The following is a 19,181-nucleotide window of genomic DNA, read 5'->3' on the forward strand; positions in this document are numbered from 1 at the left end:
AGCGCAACTACTCCAGCGTGCAGCGTTGGTAGCGTCCATTGGCGTTGGACCGCTACTCGAGTGGGGATGTTCCGCTCTCCAGCTTTCACAGGGTTCCCTTTCGGCATGCTAATTTACGCGTCGCGGAACAACAGTCTCACCACTCTTGAAGCTAACCTAACCACTGGTTACACTCTCCCCTCGCTCGGGTAAAAAAAATATTAGAACTAATATTTTTTTGGAAAACACTAGAACGAATATTCATTTTATATTATTCACTGTAAACTGCGAACACTAGCTTACCTCTGAACCACGAAACAAGAACAAAAAATGACTGCACATCTGTGTTTTAACTCAAAGTAACCGGAAATAGTTGAATATTTAGACCTCAGTACTAAGTCAAGTTTGCATACACAAGTTGACAACACTTATATCAGGGATTATGGGTCGGGGTCATAAGTTATCATCGTCAACCTAAGTCGACTCCTCTCAGTTTCAAGGCCGTAACCTGTTACTGACCATCAACGTATATTTCAACTCCGGTCTCCAGCGAACTCCAATCCTGATACATTAACCGACATTGACAACATTTAAATTACAAAAATATATGTACAAGTCAAACAAAATAAATATTTACAAATTAAAATTCAAACAAACATGCAATTTCTACATTTTTACGGCATGCAAAATATTTACAAAATTCAGAAAATCGAATTCCAGAATAATTATTTACACAATAAATTCATTTACAATCGTACCGAGTCACACCAAGTGACGGTTGATATATATCAACACGCGCGAGTGTCGAAGATCTCCTTTTCCACTCTACTTCGTTATCATTACCATTCGTATCAGTGTGTGTATGGCTCTCACGATTGTGTGCAAAAATTGTTTGTAATCTTCATGCAAATTTTAAGACAACAACAAACAACAAATTAAAATAATAAATAATTACAAAAATAAAATAAATTAACAATCGGCATAATATTTACAAAATTTGCCAATAATTTCCATATTTTAACTGAAAATTAAATTTGTGCATCAGCACTTTCATGCAACATTGTACGCAAGATCTTATCAAACTTCGATCTAGTACTGCCTTTTCCGATAAATTGATATAAACTGTTTAACTGTATGTGTTATCACTATTCGGGAAACTTACGAACTGTCAAATGAATCTGTCACACTCTGTCAAAGACGTGTTTACTTGTGGAAATGAGGCATGAATAAATGGAATGGTAAGTATCGATGAAATATTTGGTAAAAAAGTTGAGAAATTGCGAAGCAAGTACTCTCCAAATCATAAGGTACCAACATGCTGGTCAAGTACTCGCTGGTGAATGAATCTCATTCATTTTTATCAAGTAGTTCATCCAATACCGTGAATGAAAAAAAAAATAATGTTCATAACCTCAAACCTGATTGTGAAAAGTCATGATTGAATTTTATGACTTAGTTCATTATGTTGTGATATTATTTCTTATGTGTTACGATTTTAGTTAATTTCCCGAGACACATGATATTCCGATAATTTCTATGTATTCAAGTCATTATGCTGAAGGCAAATTATGTGGGTTCCATGATTTCTATTTATGCTTTTATGTTTTCATTCACTATTTATGGTGGGAGGTAGAAAATTTACTAAATTTTTGGACAAAACAGTACAAATCAATAAATAATCATGCAACAAACTAAAATTCAAATAAATAAACATTCAATTCAACTTTTTTACAAGATTTGTCAAACTCCTCACAACTACAGGTGATTAGGAGTAAACTACCTTTCTCCCACGCATTTTCTTTGGTATTAGCGATAATTGGAACAGTGTGAGTGCATCTAGAAGAGATGTTTACAGATACGACTCTCTTGAACCAAAATCCACCAAATAACATCGAGCCAAACTGCTCTATAAGTTGCCCTAACTCGAGGCTCAACTACTCCCACATTTTACAGGCTAGACCAACTTAAACGCAATACACGATCAAACAGATTGTTTACGATCATGCACGCTGTTGTATCTACCGTAACATTACCGAACTCTGTCTCACCATCTCGTCAGATGTTGTGTGAGCAGGCTCAAAACTTCTACTTTCCTGGATCCGTATTCAGCATAACAGCTGTAACTATGTCCTACGACACTAATAAACATTTCTCCTGCAGGTTCACCAAACTACGTGGCATAATACGAAGGACTGGAACTTAGTCACAACTACTTTGGCCAGAGATGAGCATTGGCGTACTTGAATGAACGAAATAGTACTTCTTAAAGAACATTTAACAGAAGGTAACTATTTGCCAAACTGTACTGCTCGATCTAACCAAAAGCAGCTCAACTAATTCCATCTCTTCTTTCAGGGTAAATTGGCCGTAACAACGCACCACCCTAACAAAGGAACATCGTCCTCAAAACATCTCACACACAGGTAAGATTTGCATCTACAAACACTTCACAAACTTTACAAACTTCACAAACACAAACGATCTTCATCGTCTTCCTAGACTAGTACCACATTACGATCCCTGGTGTCTCCGTGTTTGTATGTCCACTACATCTGAAAATTCGACGAATGATGAACTTTTAACTTCATCGATTCTCAGAGTAGTTAACTACACACACACAGGAGACCCAAAACGATCTAAAAATCTTGTTTGAGGACTAACTTAGGTGAACTAGTACCGCAATACTCTGCCTCTCCGAGTATCAACGCTTCTTCTCACCAAGAGAAAACACATGGCCAACTCGACCAACATAAACTCCTACTCTCTTCACAACATTAACTCCAAATTTGAACAGGTACTAGAAAAGTCTAGGAAATCTTAATAAAAAGAAAACAGATTTTCTAAAATTTTGTTCTTGGGTTAAAAACAAGTCTCATACACAACAAACTTTCATTTGTCATGTAGAAACCTACCACTAACTCACACATACTCGCAGCGACTCTCTCTACAACATAAACTTTCTTCCTAAACGCTCTCTTTGATTGAAAGCTCTCGCAATTTACTTCAATTATCAACTCTTGTTTCAGATTTATCTCTCATTTTTTCAATTTCATATTCTTTTGCTGATTTGCTCTTTTTCTGATTCTCTCAAGGGGTAAATGGGTTGGAAAATTGGTGAAACAGTTCACCATTCTAGTACATCATTCATTCATCATTCTTTCATTCAAATATCACTCATCACTCAAACACTCAAATTAAAATTCTTTCAATAAATTTGATCTCAAGATCTAAAACATTCACAACACTAAACCATTTCGTACAAAAAAAACACTGTTTACTAAATCAAATACTTTTCTTTTTTTTTTTTTTTTTTTAGATGTCATTCATCCTCGCAACATTCAGCGAAATGGACTACAAAATACTGTGGAGCTCACTACCCAAAGCGGTCATGTTGTCATCATCCCACCGGAACATAAGTCCAGATTTGGAATGGAATTCCAATAAAAATTGGATAAAATTGTAAAGAACTACCTAGTAAAACGGTTTTGCACGTCGAAAACAATTTGATAACCTAGAATTTGTTCACGCTCGATAGCTAAATGAGCTGATTTGAAATTGTATAATTACTAGGACTAAGCTTGTGAACTCGCACAGACTGTAGCGAAATAAACGATTTGTTTTGCCTGGTCTTTTCATTCAACACTTACGAAGGAAACCACACTCCACTGATACGAAAGCCATTCTGGAATTTTGTAAATTTATCAATGAAATCTTCGACCAATTACTATGTCAATGTCTGGTGGTCGTTCCTCCTCACATAGACATCCAAGACCCCTCCAAAGGACCTAAACATCCAAGTATTAGTTGTTCTTCTGTTTGTATTTTGATGTTTGGTCAAGTCCTGAACTTGAATAATGGGCGTTTTCCCAGAGAAGTGGGCATCATGCTCACATTTCACAGATATTCCCATGCACGAATTAGTTAAACTATTTCTAGTTGGGCGCCAAGTATAACAACTGGCTGGCTAACTCCAGCAATGATGAGACCTCCCTTATTAAAACACCTCAGGGTCGGCCTGTTAATCCGAATTCGGCACAAAAGGAAAACACCTGCTAGTACCGTTGAACAAAACACCCACTTTATTCCGGAACTATCCGACAGTTTATTTCGGCAGACTCAAGCTGCACTTCCTTGTCCTTCCCACTTCCTTAATCTAGTCCTACCTCACACGTCCTCTTCTTCCTTCTTCCTTGGGGCCCCTTTCCGGGACTGTCACTGCTGCCGCTGCTCGTTCTCGCCGGCTTCTGCTACTCGCCGTCGTTGTCGCCTCCACGCATCCGGGACACACTCCACCGGAGCGGAACGCCTTCTTCTGCTCTTCGCTCGTGCTTGACGGTCAGCTGCTTCAGCTCGTACTCGGACCCTCGCCTTCTGCCTCGACGCTCCTGGGTTTGTTGACGGACCCAGGACTTCGGTGGACAAGTCCACCGGATTGCCTGGTTTCCGGCGTCGACGGGTTGTAATGGTTGGCAGATTCGGTGGCGGTTATGGTCGCGACAGGGATGTTCCTCGGAACAAAATGGCGGCGTCGCGACCGGCAGTTCCCTCACCGGAACGGTGTAGAGTTGCGATCGTCTGGCGTGACGATCGCCGTAGGGGACTCTGCGGGTGTCGTGTGGGTCACACGGGCTTCCGGCACCCAGGGTTGGGCTTGCCGGCCAGTACGCGAAGCGTACACACCGAGGGGTCTGTAGGGCACAATGGGGCAGCGTTAGAAGATGGCGGAAAGGAGATGGGTTGGCTGATTCGGGGATTTGTTGTTTTGGGATCGTCCTCTACCTGGTTGTCCAGTTTCTGCGCAGGTTCTCCTGCAGCTCGTCCAGATCTTCCGATCGACGGACCCTTTCCTCCGGTCTTCTGCACCGGTTCCACCTCACACACTGTGAACAGGTTTCACTTTTACGTGACGGCGAACGTAGCTGGTTCGACCGTCCACTTCTTCAATAACCAGGCAAGTGACCGATCCAATGGCGCAGATTCTCCAGCGATCCTCAACCTCATCCATCCTTCCCGTTTCGCCCCATTCTCATCCTATTTCGCCCTAGCGAATCCATTGTCCTTCTCGTGGCGCTTTCTGGTGGGGACTAGCGCAACTACTCCAGCGTGCAGCGTTGGTAGCGTCCATTGGCGTTGGACCGCTACTCGAGTGGGGATGTTCCGCTCTCCAGCTTTCACAGGGTTCCCTTTCGGCATGCTAATTTACGCGTCGCGGAACAACAGTCTCACCACTCTTGAAGCTAACCTAACCACTGGTTACACCCATCCGACGGAAAGCGTGATCAGACAAATCTCGTATCGAAAAATGGCCGACTGGGTGAGAGGCAACCACGCTTACCGCTACACCACGGGTCCCGGCAAATTGTTCAAATATAGCAAATTTCTGAAAAAAATTTATTCATTTCAAGCAATCATGCGGGGCAATATGCACCTCAACATTGGGGCAAAATGCACCGGGTAAAAGCAGTTTTCACTAGTCACCACTAGATGACACCGCTGTCACAGTGGTGCATTTTCCCCGACCACGCTTTTGCATAAAATTTAGTTAAAAATAATTATTTTATGTTTTTGGACTCATCTATCTATAGAATAATGAAGATTATTGATTAACTCTATAAATCAACACTTACAATATCAATAAAAGCTTTTTATATTGTCCAAAAATCATATTGCAAGTTCAATGAAAATTAAATCAAAACACTCTAGAGTTTGCAAATAACTTCAATAAACGAAAAAAAAAATAACTTTAGCTGTTTTTATCCTACGATACTCAATTTTTTCCAGCATTTACAAAAAAAGGGGTGCATTTGCCCCGGGGTGCATATGATCCCCTCTCCCTCTATGACCCCATCTCAACCCCCAAATGTCACCCTTCATGACGATACTAAAAAGTTTTGAATCACATTTTTTAAACTATACATTCTAACAATTTCAGCACTAAAAGCTCCAAATAAATTGCTCAAACCTAAGGCTTCATGTTATGTGATATGTATTTCACTCAAAGATTCCAACAAATTTGTTTCTGAAATTCGACAAACTCTTCTCAACAGCTCAACAGACCAAATTTTAGTGGTCCTTGGAGTATTTGTGGACTGCAACATCCAGCTGGGAGCACGCTACGAACAGCTGACCAGAAGTCTGTACAACGGAATAGCCTCGAGGCTACCATTTACCTTAGATCCTCGCTCAACAGCCTACCAGATCAACTCCTGGGCGCAAGAATCTACCAACGGAAAGATCTGGGAGATTGTAACACCGGAGCAGTTGCAGAACGTTTCGATGATATTACCCAATACGATTTATTTTAAAGGAAAGTGGGAAATTACTTTCTTTGAACCAGATACGAAGCCGAGACCGTTTTACTTGAATGGACGAAATCAACCTCCGGTGAACGTCACTACCATGGTTACTTCCGGATGTTTTCCGTACATTGACCTTAAGGCTTGGGATGCCAAAATTGTTGGATTGCCGTATCAGCAGGGATTGTCCACGATGTACCTGGTTGTTCCTAACAATTCCGATAGACAAAAATTACGTACATGGACGGAACAGATTGGTATAGGACTACTGAACAAAATGATCGACCGGATGCAAGTCAAGACAGGATTGATTGTATTACCAAAAATGCAACTTAAAAATAGTCTCAGTTTAAAGAAGGTTTTGAGTAGCCTGGGAATATCAACGTTGTTTGATCCTTACCGAAATGATCTCTCCGTTATCACAAATACTGCTTATGACCAGGATGGAGACATTGATAAATCTTGCCATCTGAATCGTCGTCCAGGGGATCCATCCAGACGTAGGATTGCAACGACTACTCCCAGACCAGATTCAGCATTTAGTCAAAAAACAAATTCATCCGACGATAAAAAGTCAGATCCAACTGTAGATCAAATCCAATTTCCGAGCGCTGTTCTGTCCTGCTTTGAACAACAAGAGTGTCTGTACCTGCAAGGATGTCGAATAGTCCGGAAATGCTACAAAAGTAGTAGCAAAATCACACAGCCCCTAAGTCGTTCCAAGCGTCAGGTCGAACGTGTTCCTCTGTTTGTCGGAGACAGCGTACATAAGGTCCTCCTGGACATCGAAGAAGGTGGCACGGATGGTGGAGCCGTTAAGGGGTACATTCGTGACCATATTCCGCCATCTTTTATTCTGCGACTCGATGGTCCGTTCCTGATTTACCTGAGGCACGACATTACCAAGCTGCCACTGTTCTACGGGCCGGTGTACGATCCGAGGGATTAGAGATGTTTGTCGAAACAATTTGTCGAAATAAAAAAATGAACACTCCTTTGATTGAACTTTAGACAAAGATTCAACAAAAAAAGTTGGTCAAAAGAGTGTTAACAAATCTTAGAATTAGTTGTGGTAAAATTACATTCTTTCACAGTTCCTTCTATGTTCAGAAAGGAAACAGAGTTATTATCTGAGCTTCTATTCTGTTGGGAGTCTTGGGCAGTTCGGTCATCAGTCAACACCCACAAATTTGAATATTTGTATGATCTATTCTTCAATGCTCCATAAAAAAAAACCTTTCTAAAGTTTAGGAGTAAATAATAAAAAAAACTCAATTTCTACCAATATTAGCGGTAAATAAGATATTGTTTTAGATGGTAGTTGGAATAAGATCTTTTTATTTCGAAATAACTCACTAACTGAATGCATTTATTATGATTTATCCGTGATGTCCCGTTGTGCTGTGCAAATTGTCTTTGTCGATTGTCCATCTCAGTAAATATATTCTCTTTGAATTCTCCATTAAAGAATCGAATTTATATTATTCTCCCATTCTAGCAACGAAACCGACTTCGATCGCTACTCGCATGAACTCCATCTTGCGAACGGAATCTTCGTGGACAACAGTTTCGTCCTGAACCCGCAGTACATGAGAACGGCCCAGGAGTTGTACCGTAGTGAGGTCCTGCGGATGTCTTTCGCAAGTCAGCCCGTCGGGGCTACGCGGCAGATCAACGAGTGGGTTAGCCGGAACACGCACGGGAAAATTCCGGAAATCTTTCCAAGTACCGTCGATAGCAACACGGTGATGGTGATTGCGAGTGCGCTGTACTTCAAGGCCCTGTGGGAGGAGATGTTTATTGAGGGTGCTACGAGGCCGAGGGATTTCTTCCCCGAGGGTAGAAACGGCAGCTCGATTAAGGTGGACATGATGGCCCACGGTGGATGCTTCCCGTATTATGATTCGCCCGAGTTGGGTGCCAAGATCTTGGGGATTCCGTACAAAAGCAACCATTCGACAATGTACGTTATCAAGCCGAACAATTCCAACCGGTTGGCCTTGCAAGAACTGATCGCGATGCTAAGTGGTCCCACCGTTGATGAGCTAATCAACCGAATGAAGAAAACTACGGCGGTTATTCTGTTTCCAAAGATGCACGTATCCAGCACGTTGAACCTGAAAAAAACGCTCAAGACTTTAGGCGTAAAATCGCTGTTCAGCTCTAGTAAAAGTGACCTTTCTAAAATATTCTCCCCTGCTTCTGAAGAGAACAGCATTGCCGCACGACCTGCCGTAAACCTGTTAGATCAGAAGAATTCCTCCAAGAAAAAGCAAAAAGATCCCCACAATGACAAGTTGATCTTTTCCCGCATCGATGGCAACGAAACGAACGAGATCGTACCCACTGAACAACCCACAACGGAGTTGCCAACCACTCTCCTGGACACGACTCTCCTCGACGAATCCGATCCGACCACGACGCCCACCAAGAAGTGCCGTCGACTTCAGCCACGTGACGTGTCCTACAAGGTGCCCAGCGAAAGCAAGAACAAACCGAACCCGCTGACCAGCAAGGACTTCTTCCTGAAGAAACGCATCGTCAAAGAGACCGCCGGCAAAAAGTCGCACCGTTCCAGGCGGGACACGGATAAAGCGGCCATGCTTTTTGTGAGCGATGCCATCCACAAGGTCGACCTGGAGATCAACGAGCGGGGCACGGAGGGAGGCGCCGCGACGGCCATCACCCTCAACCGGTCCGGGACGAATGTGGTGTTCCGGGCGGACGAACCGTTCCTGCTGCTCATCCGGAGCGATAAGACGAAGCTGCCCCTGTTCTTTGGTGCCGTGTACGATCCCAGTGCGTGAGCGGTCGTGATAGGAACTCTTAAATCTATAGATTTCAAATAGTGTACGTTAGATTTGTAGAAGTAATTTAATTTTTGATAAATACCAGTGGAAAAACATAAATGTGATTTTACGCAGCTCACTTCGAAACATTATCCCTTTTGCATTGCAATTAAACATAATATGATAAGAATCTTATAAACTAACAAACAACAAGTTTAATGGAACCAGTGGAACAAAATTGATATAATTGGCAGCACCAACCAAAAAAAATAAAAGAAATAAAATCATGCAATACAAAAACGTTTAATTCATATTATTTCAATTAGAAGACAGCGCTATAAATCTGCATATTTCTCTGAGCCTCTGAATAACTTTACCTTACCTTACCTTACCTTACCTTACCTTACCTTACCTTACTCTGCGGGGCAGAATGGGAAACAAGCCATTTTGTCTAATACAACGTTTAAGGGTGATAAGAAATTACTTAAGGGACCTTTCCAACATAGTTTGATCACTTTTAACAAACAAACATTTTTTTGTAAATAGTGTAAATATGTCGAAATAAGACTCCATTTTTATAAATAATCAACAAAACAACTAATGTTGCATCAAACGTGATTTGTGAAGCTACCAGGAGTGAAATAATCCATTTAATTAAAATTTCAAAACGTTTTATTGTATTTATAAGGCAGAAAAATTAATTCAACGCTTCCGTTGTTGTTTGTTTACCATGATTTCGCTCCAGGTAACGTTCTAAACGTTCTAAATGTTCAACAGACCTTTTCAAACTGTCTAACTTTTCAGAAAGCTTATTTAAGAACCTCAAAATAAACAGAATTTCTGTGGTTAAATTTACATTTTTGCCCATAATTTCAAAAATAAAATGAATTCAAACGGCATTTTCGGTGTGGTGATGTTTTTTGAAATTTTTATAAGACCATTGCCTTATGGTTGGTCTAAATCCTACCCCCTGCTCCTATTGTTCTTACGTACGCCGCCAAAGATCGTCCTAAGCACTCGTCGTTGAAAACCACCGGTCTTATAAGCGTTTCGAAATTTGTTTTAGATTTGTCCGGAGGGTCATTCACAAATACCGTAATAGCAAAAAAACCAAACGAGTGCCCCTCCTTCTGCAGAGCCTGAGCCTTAATCTTTGTCCAATGATTCCATTTGTCTTGCCCAAATCAATGATTTTGCATTATTGGTTTTTCCATTTTCCATTTTTATGAATTTTTGGACAATTTTCTGCGATTTCGAATTGAGGCAACCTTTTTTTAATGATGGATACAAGAGCTATAAATCACACCATCGGTATAGAATCTTTATTTTTAATCCTCGTTACATTTCACTCATGATCATGATCCCAATAAAAGTAGGTAAATCTTCAAATTTTATCACCAAATTCCCACATCTCTTCTAACAGCGCACCCGTGGAAGTGGACATCGGCAACGCAATTTTCGCCCAGCGTGGCCAGCAGTTTGGCGACCGGTATCAAAAGCTGGCCGAACAACTGTACCAGACGAAGCTGGAGCACGTGGACTTTGCCCACCAACCACAACAGGCCACCTCCACCATCAACCAGTGGGTCCGCAAGCAAACGCGGGGCAAAATTCCGGAAATTGTGTCCCAACTGAACGCAGACACGTTGATGGTTATTGCGAATACGTTGTTCTTCAAAGCCGAGTGGGAGGAACCGTTCCTGAAGGATGGCACCAAGATGAAGCCGTTTTACCCGAACGGACCGAATGGGGCCAGTCGGAATGTGACGACGATGGTCCACGGGGGATGTTTCCCGTATTACTACTGGAAGGAGGCGGACACGAAGGTGCTGGGAATTCCGTACAAGAAGAACAACACCATGTACGTGTTCTTGCCGAATGATTCGGACCGGTACAAACTGGCGCGACTGCAACCCCTGCTGACTGCACAAACCATTAACGACATCATTTCCAAGATGGTGGTCAAGACCGTGTCGGTTCAGTTCCCCAAGATGCACCTGATCAACTCGTTCAACCTGAAACAAGTGCTCGAACAACTCGGAGTGTACCGCGTGTTTGACCACTCAAACACCGACCTGTACCGCATCCTGCCCGGCTACGAACGGTTCGACGGATCGGAGTCCGAGGACATCTTCGACCTGCTCTCCGACACCGTGGAGAACGCCATCGCCGACCTGAAGCACGAGTATCCCAACTGTAGCCCGTTTGAAAAGGATGTCGAAGGTAGGCCTAGCTGCGAAAAGTCGAAACTCTGCCGCTACGGAGGAGGCACCTGCATGTGCTGCCCAAAAACGTACGACAGCTCCCGGAAACGTCGGGCCACCGAGCAACCCCAACCGCTGTACGTGAACGAAATCGTGCACAAGGTGGACGTCGTGGTCAACGAGAAGGGAACCGAGGGCGGTGCCGTGACGGCCACCCTGCTGGACCGAATCACCGCGCAGGCCACCTTCCGCGCGAACGGACCGTTCCTGGTGATTGTGCGCGATGAAATGACGAAGCTGCCGCTGTTTTATGGCAATGTGTTTGACCCATCGGTTTGAGCGGGTGCTTGAAGAAACGTTCCTCTATATATCTAGAGTTTTTTTTGATTAGGTCCTATAAACATATGAAAGACAATAGTTTATTGGTCCTTTTCAAAAAAAACTCTGGATATGAAACACTCCTTATTTTTCGATGATTCGAAGAAACGATACAAAATTTAGTACAGCATTTCAAGCACCATATTCCAATTGCTCTCTTGAGAATAGATTTTATTCATACTCATGTTTTTTCTAGATTCTTGTTGGCTATTTTAATGCTCAGTTGACTATTATTACAGTGGACTCTCTCGTTGTCGATATTGAAGGGAACGTCGAGAGCTGGAGTTATCAAAATATAGAACGGAAAATCAAAGGAACCCATTTGAAGGGACTGAAAAATTTATTGACAGCTGGAGCAATATTGATATCGAGAAGATCGACAGCCAGAGAATCCACTGTATAACAGAACAAACTGCAATAGACTTTATTTTATGTAACCATCACCTCATGACCGAATAAAACAATGAATAAACAAAGATTCTGCTCTTTTTTATCACAGCGTAAAAGCTATTACCTTTTTTTCTCATAAAACTAATATTTATCAAAATTTGAACATTGTCAACAAGTGTGAACAAACTGTAGAGTCGCCACGGGGAAAACTTGAGACATGACATTCCGGACGCAGCACCATCGCTGCCGATCATAAACCTACCAACCACCCACTAACCTGATGTCCGCTTCCGTTGTGTCCTGTTCCGGATTCCACCAACCGGTTCCAGCACAATTCAATCACACGCACACTTCCGCGCTAAACGTTCGCTCTCAACTGTTTACAACGGAATCATAAACAAGCGCCTTTTTCATTCGCTGTCAAAACCAAGTACACGCTTCTGTAAGCACTAGTCTGTTTCGGGTTATTATTACCCGGTTGAAATATTAATACACTAAATCCCCCAAGTGAGCAACTCTCTACCAAAACCAGAAATGGATTTTATTTGTATTTTATTTTTATTTGGCTCAAACTTTGTGGGGCCTTTCCTATGACCAAAGAAGCTATTTTGTGTCATTGGTTCACCCATACAAGTCTCCATACAATTTTGACAGCTGTCCATACAAAAATGGTACGTAAATATTCAAATAGATGTAACTTTTGAGTGAATTTTCTGATCAATTTGGTGTCTTCGGCAAAGTTGTAGGTATTGTTGAGGACTATTGAGAAAAAAATAAAGAGTAAAAAAAAATGCCGATTTTTAATTTAGCTTTTTTCTCACAAAAACTCAATTTCCCAAAATACGGATTTTTTTATTTACGATTTTTTTATATGTTTTAGGGGACAAAAAACCGCAACTTTTGAGCTAAAGAATAGTATGGTTAAAAAATCTGACGCCGAGTTATCAATTTTAGAAATAAAAACAGTGTTTTTGGGAAAAATCGAAATTTTAAACCAAAAAAAAATTTGATTCGTTGGACGAAGATTAATCCGAATTCAGTAGCGTAGCCAGCCTCTGACAGAAAGAGGGGCACTCGTTTGGTTTTTTGTTATTACTGATCGAAATCGGAGGATTTCGTAGAGAATTGCTCAAGTGCGCTCTTTTTTGGGAGGGGGAGGGGGGGGGGGAGGCGCAAACCGGGGTAGAGCGAAATTCGGGGAAGCATTATTGCGGGGTTTTGTCGTAAAACGGAGTTTTCTTTTTTAATGTACTTTATTTACATATTATTTAAACATTTATATAATGAGCATTCCACAGATCTGGGATCCAAGAACTCCCGGAAGTCATGGCCTAGACAGCTACCTGATCAACCTCCACCATGATGGATTGTTATGGGTCATCCAGGAACTCCTGGAAGTGATGACCTGATGATCTACCTTATCAACGGGGGTCTATATGGGTATGTTAACCATAGGTATAGCTTCAGCTAGCTTCACTGGACCACGATGGATATCCTTCGCCATATTGGATTGTTATGGGTCATCCAAAAATTTCCGGAAGTGATGACTTGATGATCTACCCGATCAACGGGGGTCTACATGGCTGTATTACCATCGGTATAGCTTATGGTAACTTTAGTGGACAACGATGTATACTCTACAGCTTGTTGGAATGTTTTAGGTTATCCAGAAATTCAGGAAGTCATGGCCTGGGTATCAACTGAAACCAGGCCATGACTTAAGGGAGTTCCTGGATGACTTCCAGGAGTTCCTGGACGACCTATAACAACCCAACATACCCCAGAGTATCCATCGTTGTTCACTGAAGCTACCTGAAGCTATACCGATGGTTAATTCACCCATATAGACCCCCGTTGATCAGGTAGCTATCTTGGCCATGACTTCCGGTAGTTCTTGGATACCCAGATTTGTGGATGGCCTCTTATTCGTGTTTTGTGGATGACCCCTTATACAAATATTTCATTTATATGTGAATAAAGTACATTAAAATAGAAACCCCCATTTTGAGCCAACACCACGCAATAACGCTCCCCCGATTTGCGCGTTATTTCTGGGTTTGAGCGCAATTCGGGGGGTGCAAAACAGGGGTGGCGCAATCGGGGGGAACGTAAATTCAGGTATTTAGTGTACATTAATTTGAAAGACGAAGACCCTACACAAACAATGCAGGATATATTTTCTCAATTGACTCCAGTATCAGAAAAAAAAATCCAATAAACTCAAGTAATATTTATTCCCCAAACCCAATCCCTACTTATCCACCTCCGCACTCCCGCCCACTTCCTCCAGCAGCCGAATCATTTCCCCCACCCGTTCGCGATCCATTTCGAACCGCACCTGTTGCAGGCGCTGATCTTTGCCCCGACAGTTGAGTGCCACCGTCGCGATCTGTTCTCGCACCGACGCCAGACTGCTGTTGCCCATGATCCACTTGACGTCCCAATCGAACGACTCCATCAGTGGGTGCGCCTTTGCGTTGACCTCGTTGATCAGGAACTGGGCCACTTCCGGTTTGCGCTGCTCGAGCACGTCCACGAGGGTGGCCTGCGTCGCGGCAGTCAGGTTGGAAAAGTGCGCTCGCAGCTCGGCTTCGGTGAGCTCGTTGAGGCAGTACTGGCGAAAGAGGTTCTCGACCAGTTTCAGGGTCACGGTCAGGTCGTCGCCGGCACCTGGCACGTTTAGCAGGGTGGATAGCTTCTGTTTGGTGGTTGGAGCTTTTGGAACTTCGAGAAGGTAGTCGATCAGAAGGTGAACGGTCTGGAAATTTTAAACGCACGTTTTAGGCATTCGTATCACATGGTTTTTAAGTCTGATTATGACGACCAGATGTCTCGCGTTCGACACGTTCGTTTATATCGTTTCAACTAACACAAATCTCAACTTGCATGCAAGCTGATGATGGTAAATATTGAGTTTATTATCATCAATGTATTTTGTTTTCAATTCAATTTAAACTGAATCTGCATTAAATTAATTAAATGATATTTATCGAAACTTCATTTTAAGTAAAATCACAATCAACATTCATTTTGATGTTCTTCAATTTCAAGATAGATGTATTTTAATCTAAACTAGTTTCTAACTTGAAAAAAAATATCAAATGAAATATCACATGAAACACAATAATAACATGAATCTTTACTCACCTGGCCAAAATTGTGTTCGCTGGTAACGTTGATTAGTAAATCATGCATTTCTAATGTTTAAAATACAACAATTCGTTTGCAAAATACGGAGACCGAAACAAAGTAATAAATGTCTAAACGTAAATAACAACAAACTTGACACATAAACGATATTTATTTTTTGTTTGATATTGCAGGGATTCTCATGATATCACATATTATGATAATTTAACCAATATTTCTTTTGGCTATCCTGACTTTTTATCGAATTAAAAATACTCAATTTACAATAACTGTTCAGTAACCAAACAATGTCAAGAAGAGCGTATTGCTTTTTAATCAAATTAACACTGGATCGCCCAACGCATGTCCATGTCCAACTTACACGGACGCCTAAGCCTCCCAAAAAAGTTGGAACGGAAACTTCAACTCACTGGTTCTCGGGCATAACTCAACCAATCGGGACGATACTTGTTTCCAGTGATTTGTTAGAATGTCTAGATGATCCTAAAATTTTGCAGAACTCAATTTGATCAAATCTGTAATAAATGCGATCAAAAACACCGTTCCACCTTTTTTTTAAACGACTGCCTCCGCGGAATTTTTGGCGATTTTTTTTACACGCAAAAAAAAATTGAAACAATGTTTTTGATCGCAAAAATTACAAATTTAATCAAATTGATTTCTGAAAAGTTCTATTTTCATCTAGACATCCTAACATATCACTGGAAAAAATAATCGTCTTGATTGGTTGAGTTGTGTCCGAGAACCAGCGAGTTGAAGTTACCGTTCCAACTTTTTTGAAGCCTTGGGAGTTGGAATGTTAAAAAATAAAGTTACCGATTCCTAGCACTCTTTTACCAAGCAGTCATTTTTTCAAGTTGAATTTTGGATGGATCTGATAATTTTCCGTGTTTTGCAACTGTTTGAACCCCAGCAAAAAACATATTTCCACACCAAAGTTCCTATTCTAAACATATCTGTGAGCAGAAGTTGTAAAATGTATGAATGCTGGAAATTTTTAATTAAGAGGCAGTCTGCGATCAGCAGAGCAGCGATTCAGACGTGCGTCCCTCACACACCAAAAAAGTGCTAAAAAGTGCAAAAAATGCCTCACGGCAAGAAAAAGAGGCGGTCCTCGCCAGCAGGATCGGCAGATTTGAAGAAGCTAAAGAATACCGAAGCGCTACCTGCAAAGCCAGGCAGTTTGAGCAAGGACGCTCAAAATTCGTCTGGAAACCAGTTCGCTACCCTCCCTGTGGACGTGAGCGAGAAGGAAAAATTTGAACGACGGGAAAAGTTGCCACCCATTTTTGTGAAAACATCGTCATCGGATTCGGTGCGAAAGTGGCTGTCCGGGTTTATCAAATCTGGTGCTTTACGAGCCTCCATTCGCTTGTGTGCTGATGGACTCAAAATTCTGCTACCTACCAAAAAGGATTACAACTACGTTCGGGATTTCCTGAACAACACAAAGATTGAATACTACAGTCATGATGATCCAGGTAAACGCCCCATGAAACAGGTCCTCCGAGGCCTGTACGACATGGATGTGAGTGTGCTGAAAGAAGAGCTCAAAACTCTTAAGTTGAACGTGATCGAAGTCTTCAAGATGACGAGACACAACAAGGACATCAAGTATCGTGATCAACTGTACCTGGTTCATCTCGAGAAAGGATCGACATCGCCGTCTGAGCTGAAGGCAGTTCGGGCAATTTTCAACATCATCGTGACTTGGGAACGTTATCGTCCAGTGCACCGTGACGTGACACAGTGTTCGAACTGCTTGCAGTTTGGACATGGTGGAAGGAACTGTTTCATCAAGAGTCGTTGTGCAACCTGCGGAGGTGAGCACAAAACTCAAGCTTGCAACACAATCAACGAGAACATCGAAGCGAAATGCTTCAATTGCGGCGGCGACCATTCTACCAAGAATCGAAGCTGCCCAAAACGAGCTGAGTTTGTGAAAATTCGGCAGCAAGCGGCGACGAGGCACCAACCAAATCGTCGCAAAACACCACCAACTTTCACGGACGTGGATTTTCCTGCTTTGGTGTCACCTGGAGCTGGATCTGTTCGAGTGGTTCCAAATCTGCAGCCATTGCCGTTGAATCAGCGGCAAAAAGTTGCAGAGAATACAACACCTCCAGGCTTCAGTCAGCAACCGAGGGAAAACCAACCAACATCAACGGGTGAAGGCAGTAGTGACCTGTTTTGACCACAAGAACTTTTGAACATTTTCATCGAGATGACAACAACACTGCGTGGTTGCAAAACTCGCCAGGAACAAGTAAGAACGCTTGGAGCATTCATCTTAAAATACAGTTCGTAGTTTACTCGTTCTAGTGATTTTGAATATTCCAATGAATTTATTTTTTTTAATTTTAAGTTAGGATTAGTTGTTAAAGTGATTTTTTTTTCTTTTTTACAAAAATGTATTCGATTCAATACAATAATGTAAAACAATTTGAAGCAAATAAATGAATCTGAACAGTTAATAATAAAACGAAAAATACAACAAAGATGAAGAGCATTCAGCCATACCACTTAGAATGTAAATCAAATGTAATTATTATAAGAAAGTTCAATAAAGACATATTTAATTTCAAAATTTAATTAAGAGGCAGTATTTGTAAATATTGCTCGGTTTGTTCTAGAGGTCGTATCGAGGTGCTCCGATTTGGATGAAACTTTCAGCGTTTGTTTGTCTATACATGAGATGAACTCATGCCAAATATGAGCCCTCTACGACAAAGGGAAGTGGGGTAAAACGGGCTTTGAAGTTTGAGGTCCGAAAAACCTAAAAAATCTTAAAATTGATCGCATTTCCGTAAAACTTGATCAATTCCAGCTCTCTTAGATGCATTCGAAAGGTCTTTTGAAGCACTTCAAAATGTGCCATACCCGAGCAGGGGTAAATAACACGGGAATACCAAATTTTGGTATTACTTGGGAAAATAACAGCGACCAAAATGTGCCCTTGGTTGCCCAGTAATAGATGGTAAAATACCATGAAATCATACCAAAGTCTTGTATGTGGAAGAGCACAACAATACCAAACCATGTTATTCCAAGGGTAAAATAATATCTCAAAATAAAACCATTTCAATACCAAGTTGAGGCCTTCTGGATTTTTGAACATTGCTTGTATACCAAAACTTGGTATTGCCATGGTTTTAATTTTAGGTATTCCCGCGCCCTTGAAAATCATTTTGGTAATCCTGTGGTCTTCTACATACATGATTTTAGTATGATTTCATGGTATTTTACCATCTATTACTGGGCAACCAAGAGCACATTTTGGTCGCTGATATTTGCACAAGTAGGTAATACCAAAATTTGGTATTTTCATACCATTTTAGTGCAGCAGTTGCAGTTAGTGAAAAAACGGAAATGATCCATATGCAACAGCCAAATCTACTCACCTGATGATTCCATGTTGTTCTTAGTGATATTCTTCACCACACCGAATGCATTTGTCATTGATGAACGGCCTGGGCTTGAAGTTCTTGAAGCTTCTGAAAAATAACAAGATTGAAAAATAAGTGTTATTAAAATGAAACTGGATCGAAATTCACCAAAATTCAATAATCTTTCGATTGACTCGTTTTTCAAAGTATTTGGTTAGAAATTTCAACAATTTAAAAAAAAAATCGTAATGGGTATATCAAAAAATGTTAAAACCAGCTTTAACATTTTTTTTTCAAGTCATTTTAGCGCAAAATTTATTATCTTATCCAAATTGGTAAAAAATCCCATAGTTTCAGAAGAATTTGTTAAAACACTTTAATACCAAAATAATACCAAAATGTGCCATCCTGACTTAGAAAATTTTCCACAATTTCAAGTCATTTCTGTAGGGGGTATATCAAAAATGTTTAAAATCAAGTTTGAAATTTCTGGTTTTCAATTAAAGCATTCGCTTTGAGACATCATTTTAGCGCAAAATTAATTATTTTGTCAAAATTGGTCAAAATTTTCCCATAGTTTCAGAGGAATTTGATAAAATACTGTAATAC

General features: G+C 41.2%; 2 protein-coding genes and 1 long non-coding RNA gene across 3 annotated transcripts in view; 2 read left to right on the forward strand and 1 right to left on the reverse strand.

Annotated features, from left to right (window-relative positions):
• Nucleotides 1-12,124, forward strand: part of LOC6041544 — a 31,386-nt gene extending 19,262 nt beyond the window's left edge. Inside the window, exons 3-4 of the mRNA XM_038250787.1 lie at nt 7,774-9,081; nt 10,488-12,124. Of these exons, the coding sequence (XP_038106715.1) occupies nt 7,774-9,081; nt 10,488-11,607 (2,428 nt within the window). The 3' untranslated portion in view covers nt 11,608-12,124. The remainder of the gene's footprint in view (nt 1-7,773; nt 9,082-10,487) is intronic.
• LOC119766629 lies at nt 1,185-2,411 on the forward strand. The gene is made up of 3 exons (XR_005277018.1): nt 1,185-1,217; nt 2,140-2,263; nt 2,335-2,411. It is a non-coding gene; the product is annotated as an uncharacterized LOC119766629 (long non-coding RNA).
• A 2,122-nt stretch (nt 12,125-14,246) lies between the features above and the next one.
• Nucleotides 14,247-15,313, reverse strand: LOC6041552. The gene is made up of 2 exons (XM_001850746.2): nt 15,184-15,313; nt 14,247-14,794 (listed from the first exon to the last, which is right to left on the reverse strand). The coding sequence occupies exons 1-2, from the start codon at nt 15,229-15,231 to the stop codon at nt 14,288-14,290; spliced, it is 555 nt and encodes a 184-aa protein (XP_001850798.2). The 5' UTR covers nt 15,232-15,313; the 3' UTR covers nt 14,247-14,287.
• Between the last annotated feature and the right edge of the window lie 3,868 nt (nt 15,314-19,181).

Source organism: Culex quinquefasciatus, chromosome 2 (assembly GCF_015732765.1).
Source record: "Culex quinquefasciatus strain JHB chromosome 2, VPISU_Cqui_1.0_pri_paternal, whole genome shotgun sequence".
NCBI lineage: Eukaryota > Metazoa > Arthropoda > Insecta > Diptera > Culicidae > Culex > Culex quinquefasciatus.

Bases quoted from the DNA above. Each gene is read 5' to 3' on its own strand.
- LOC6041552 (XM_001850746.2), bottom strand. From the start codon at position 15,231: ATGCATGATTTACTAATCAACGTTACCAGCGAACACAATTTTGGCCAG. The intron at 14,795-15,183 runs GTGAGTAAAGAT...TAAAATTTCCAG, and splicing joins GCGAACACAATTTTGGCCAG to ACCGTTCACCTTCTGATCGA.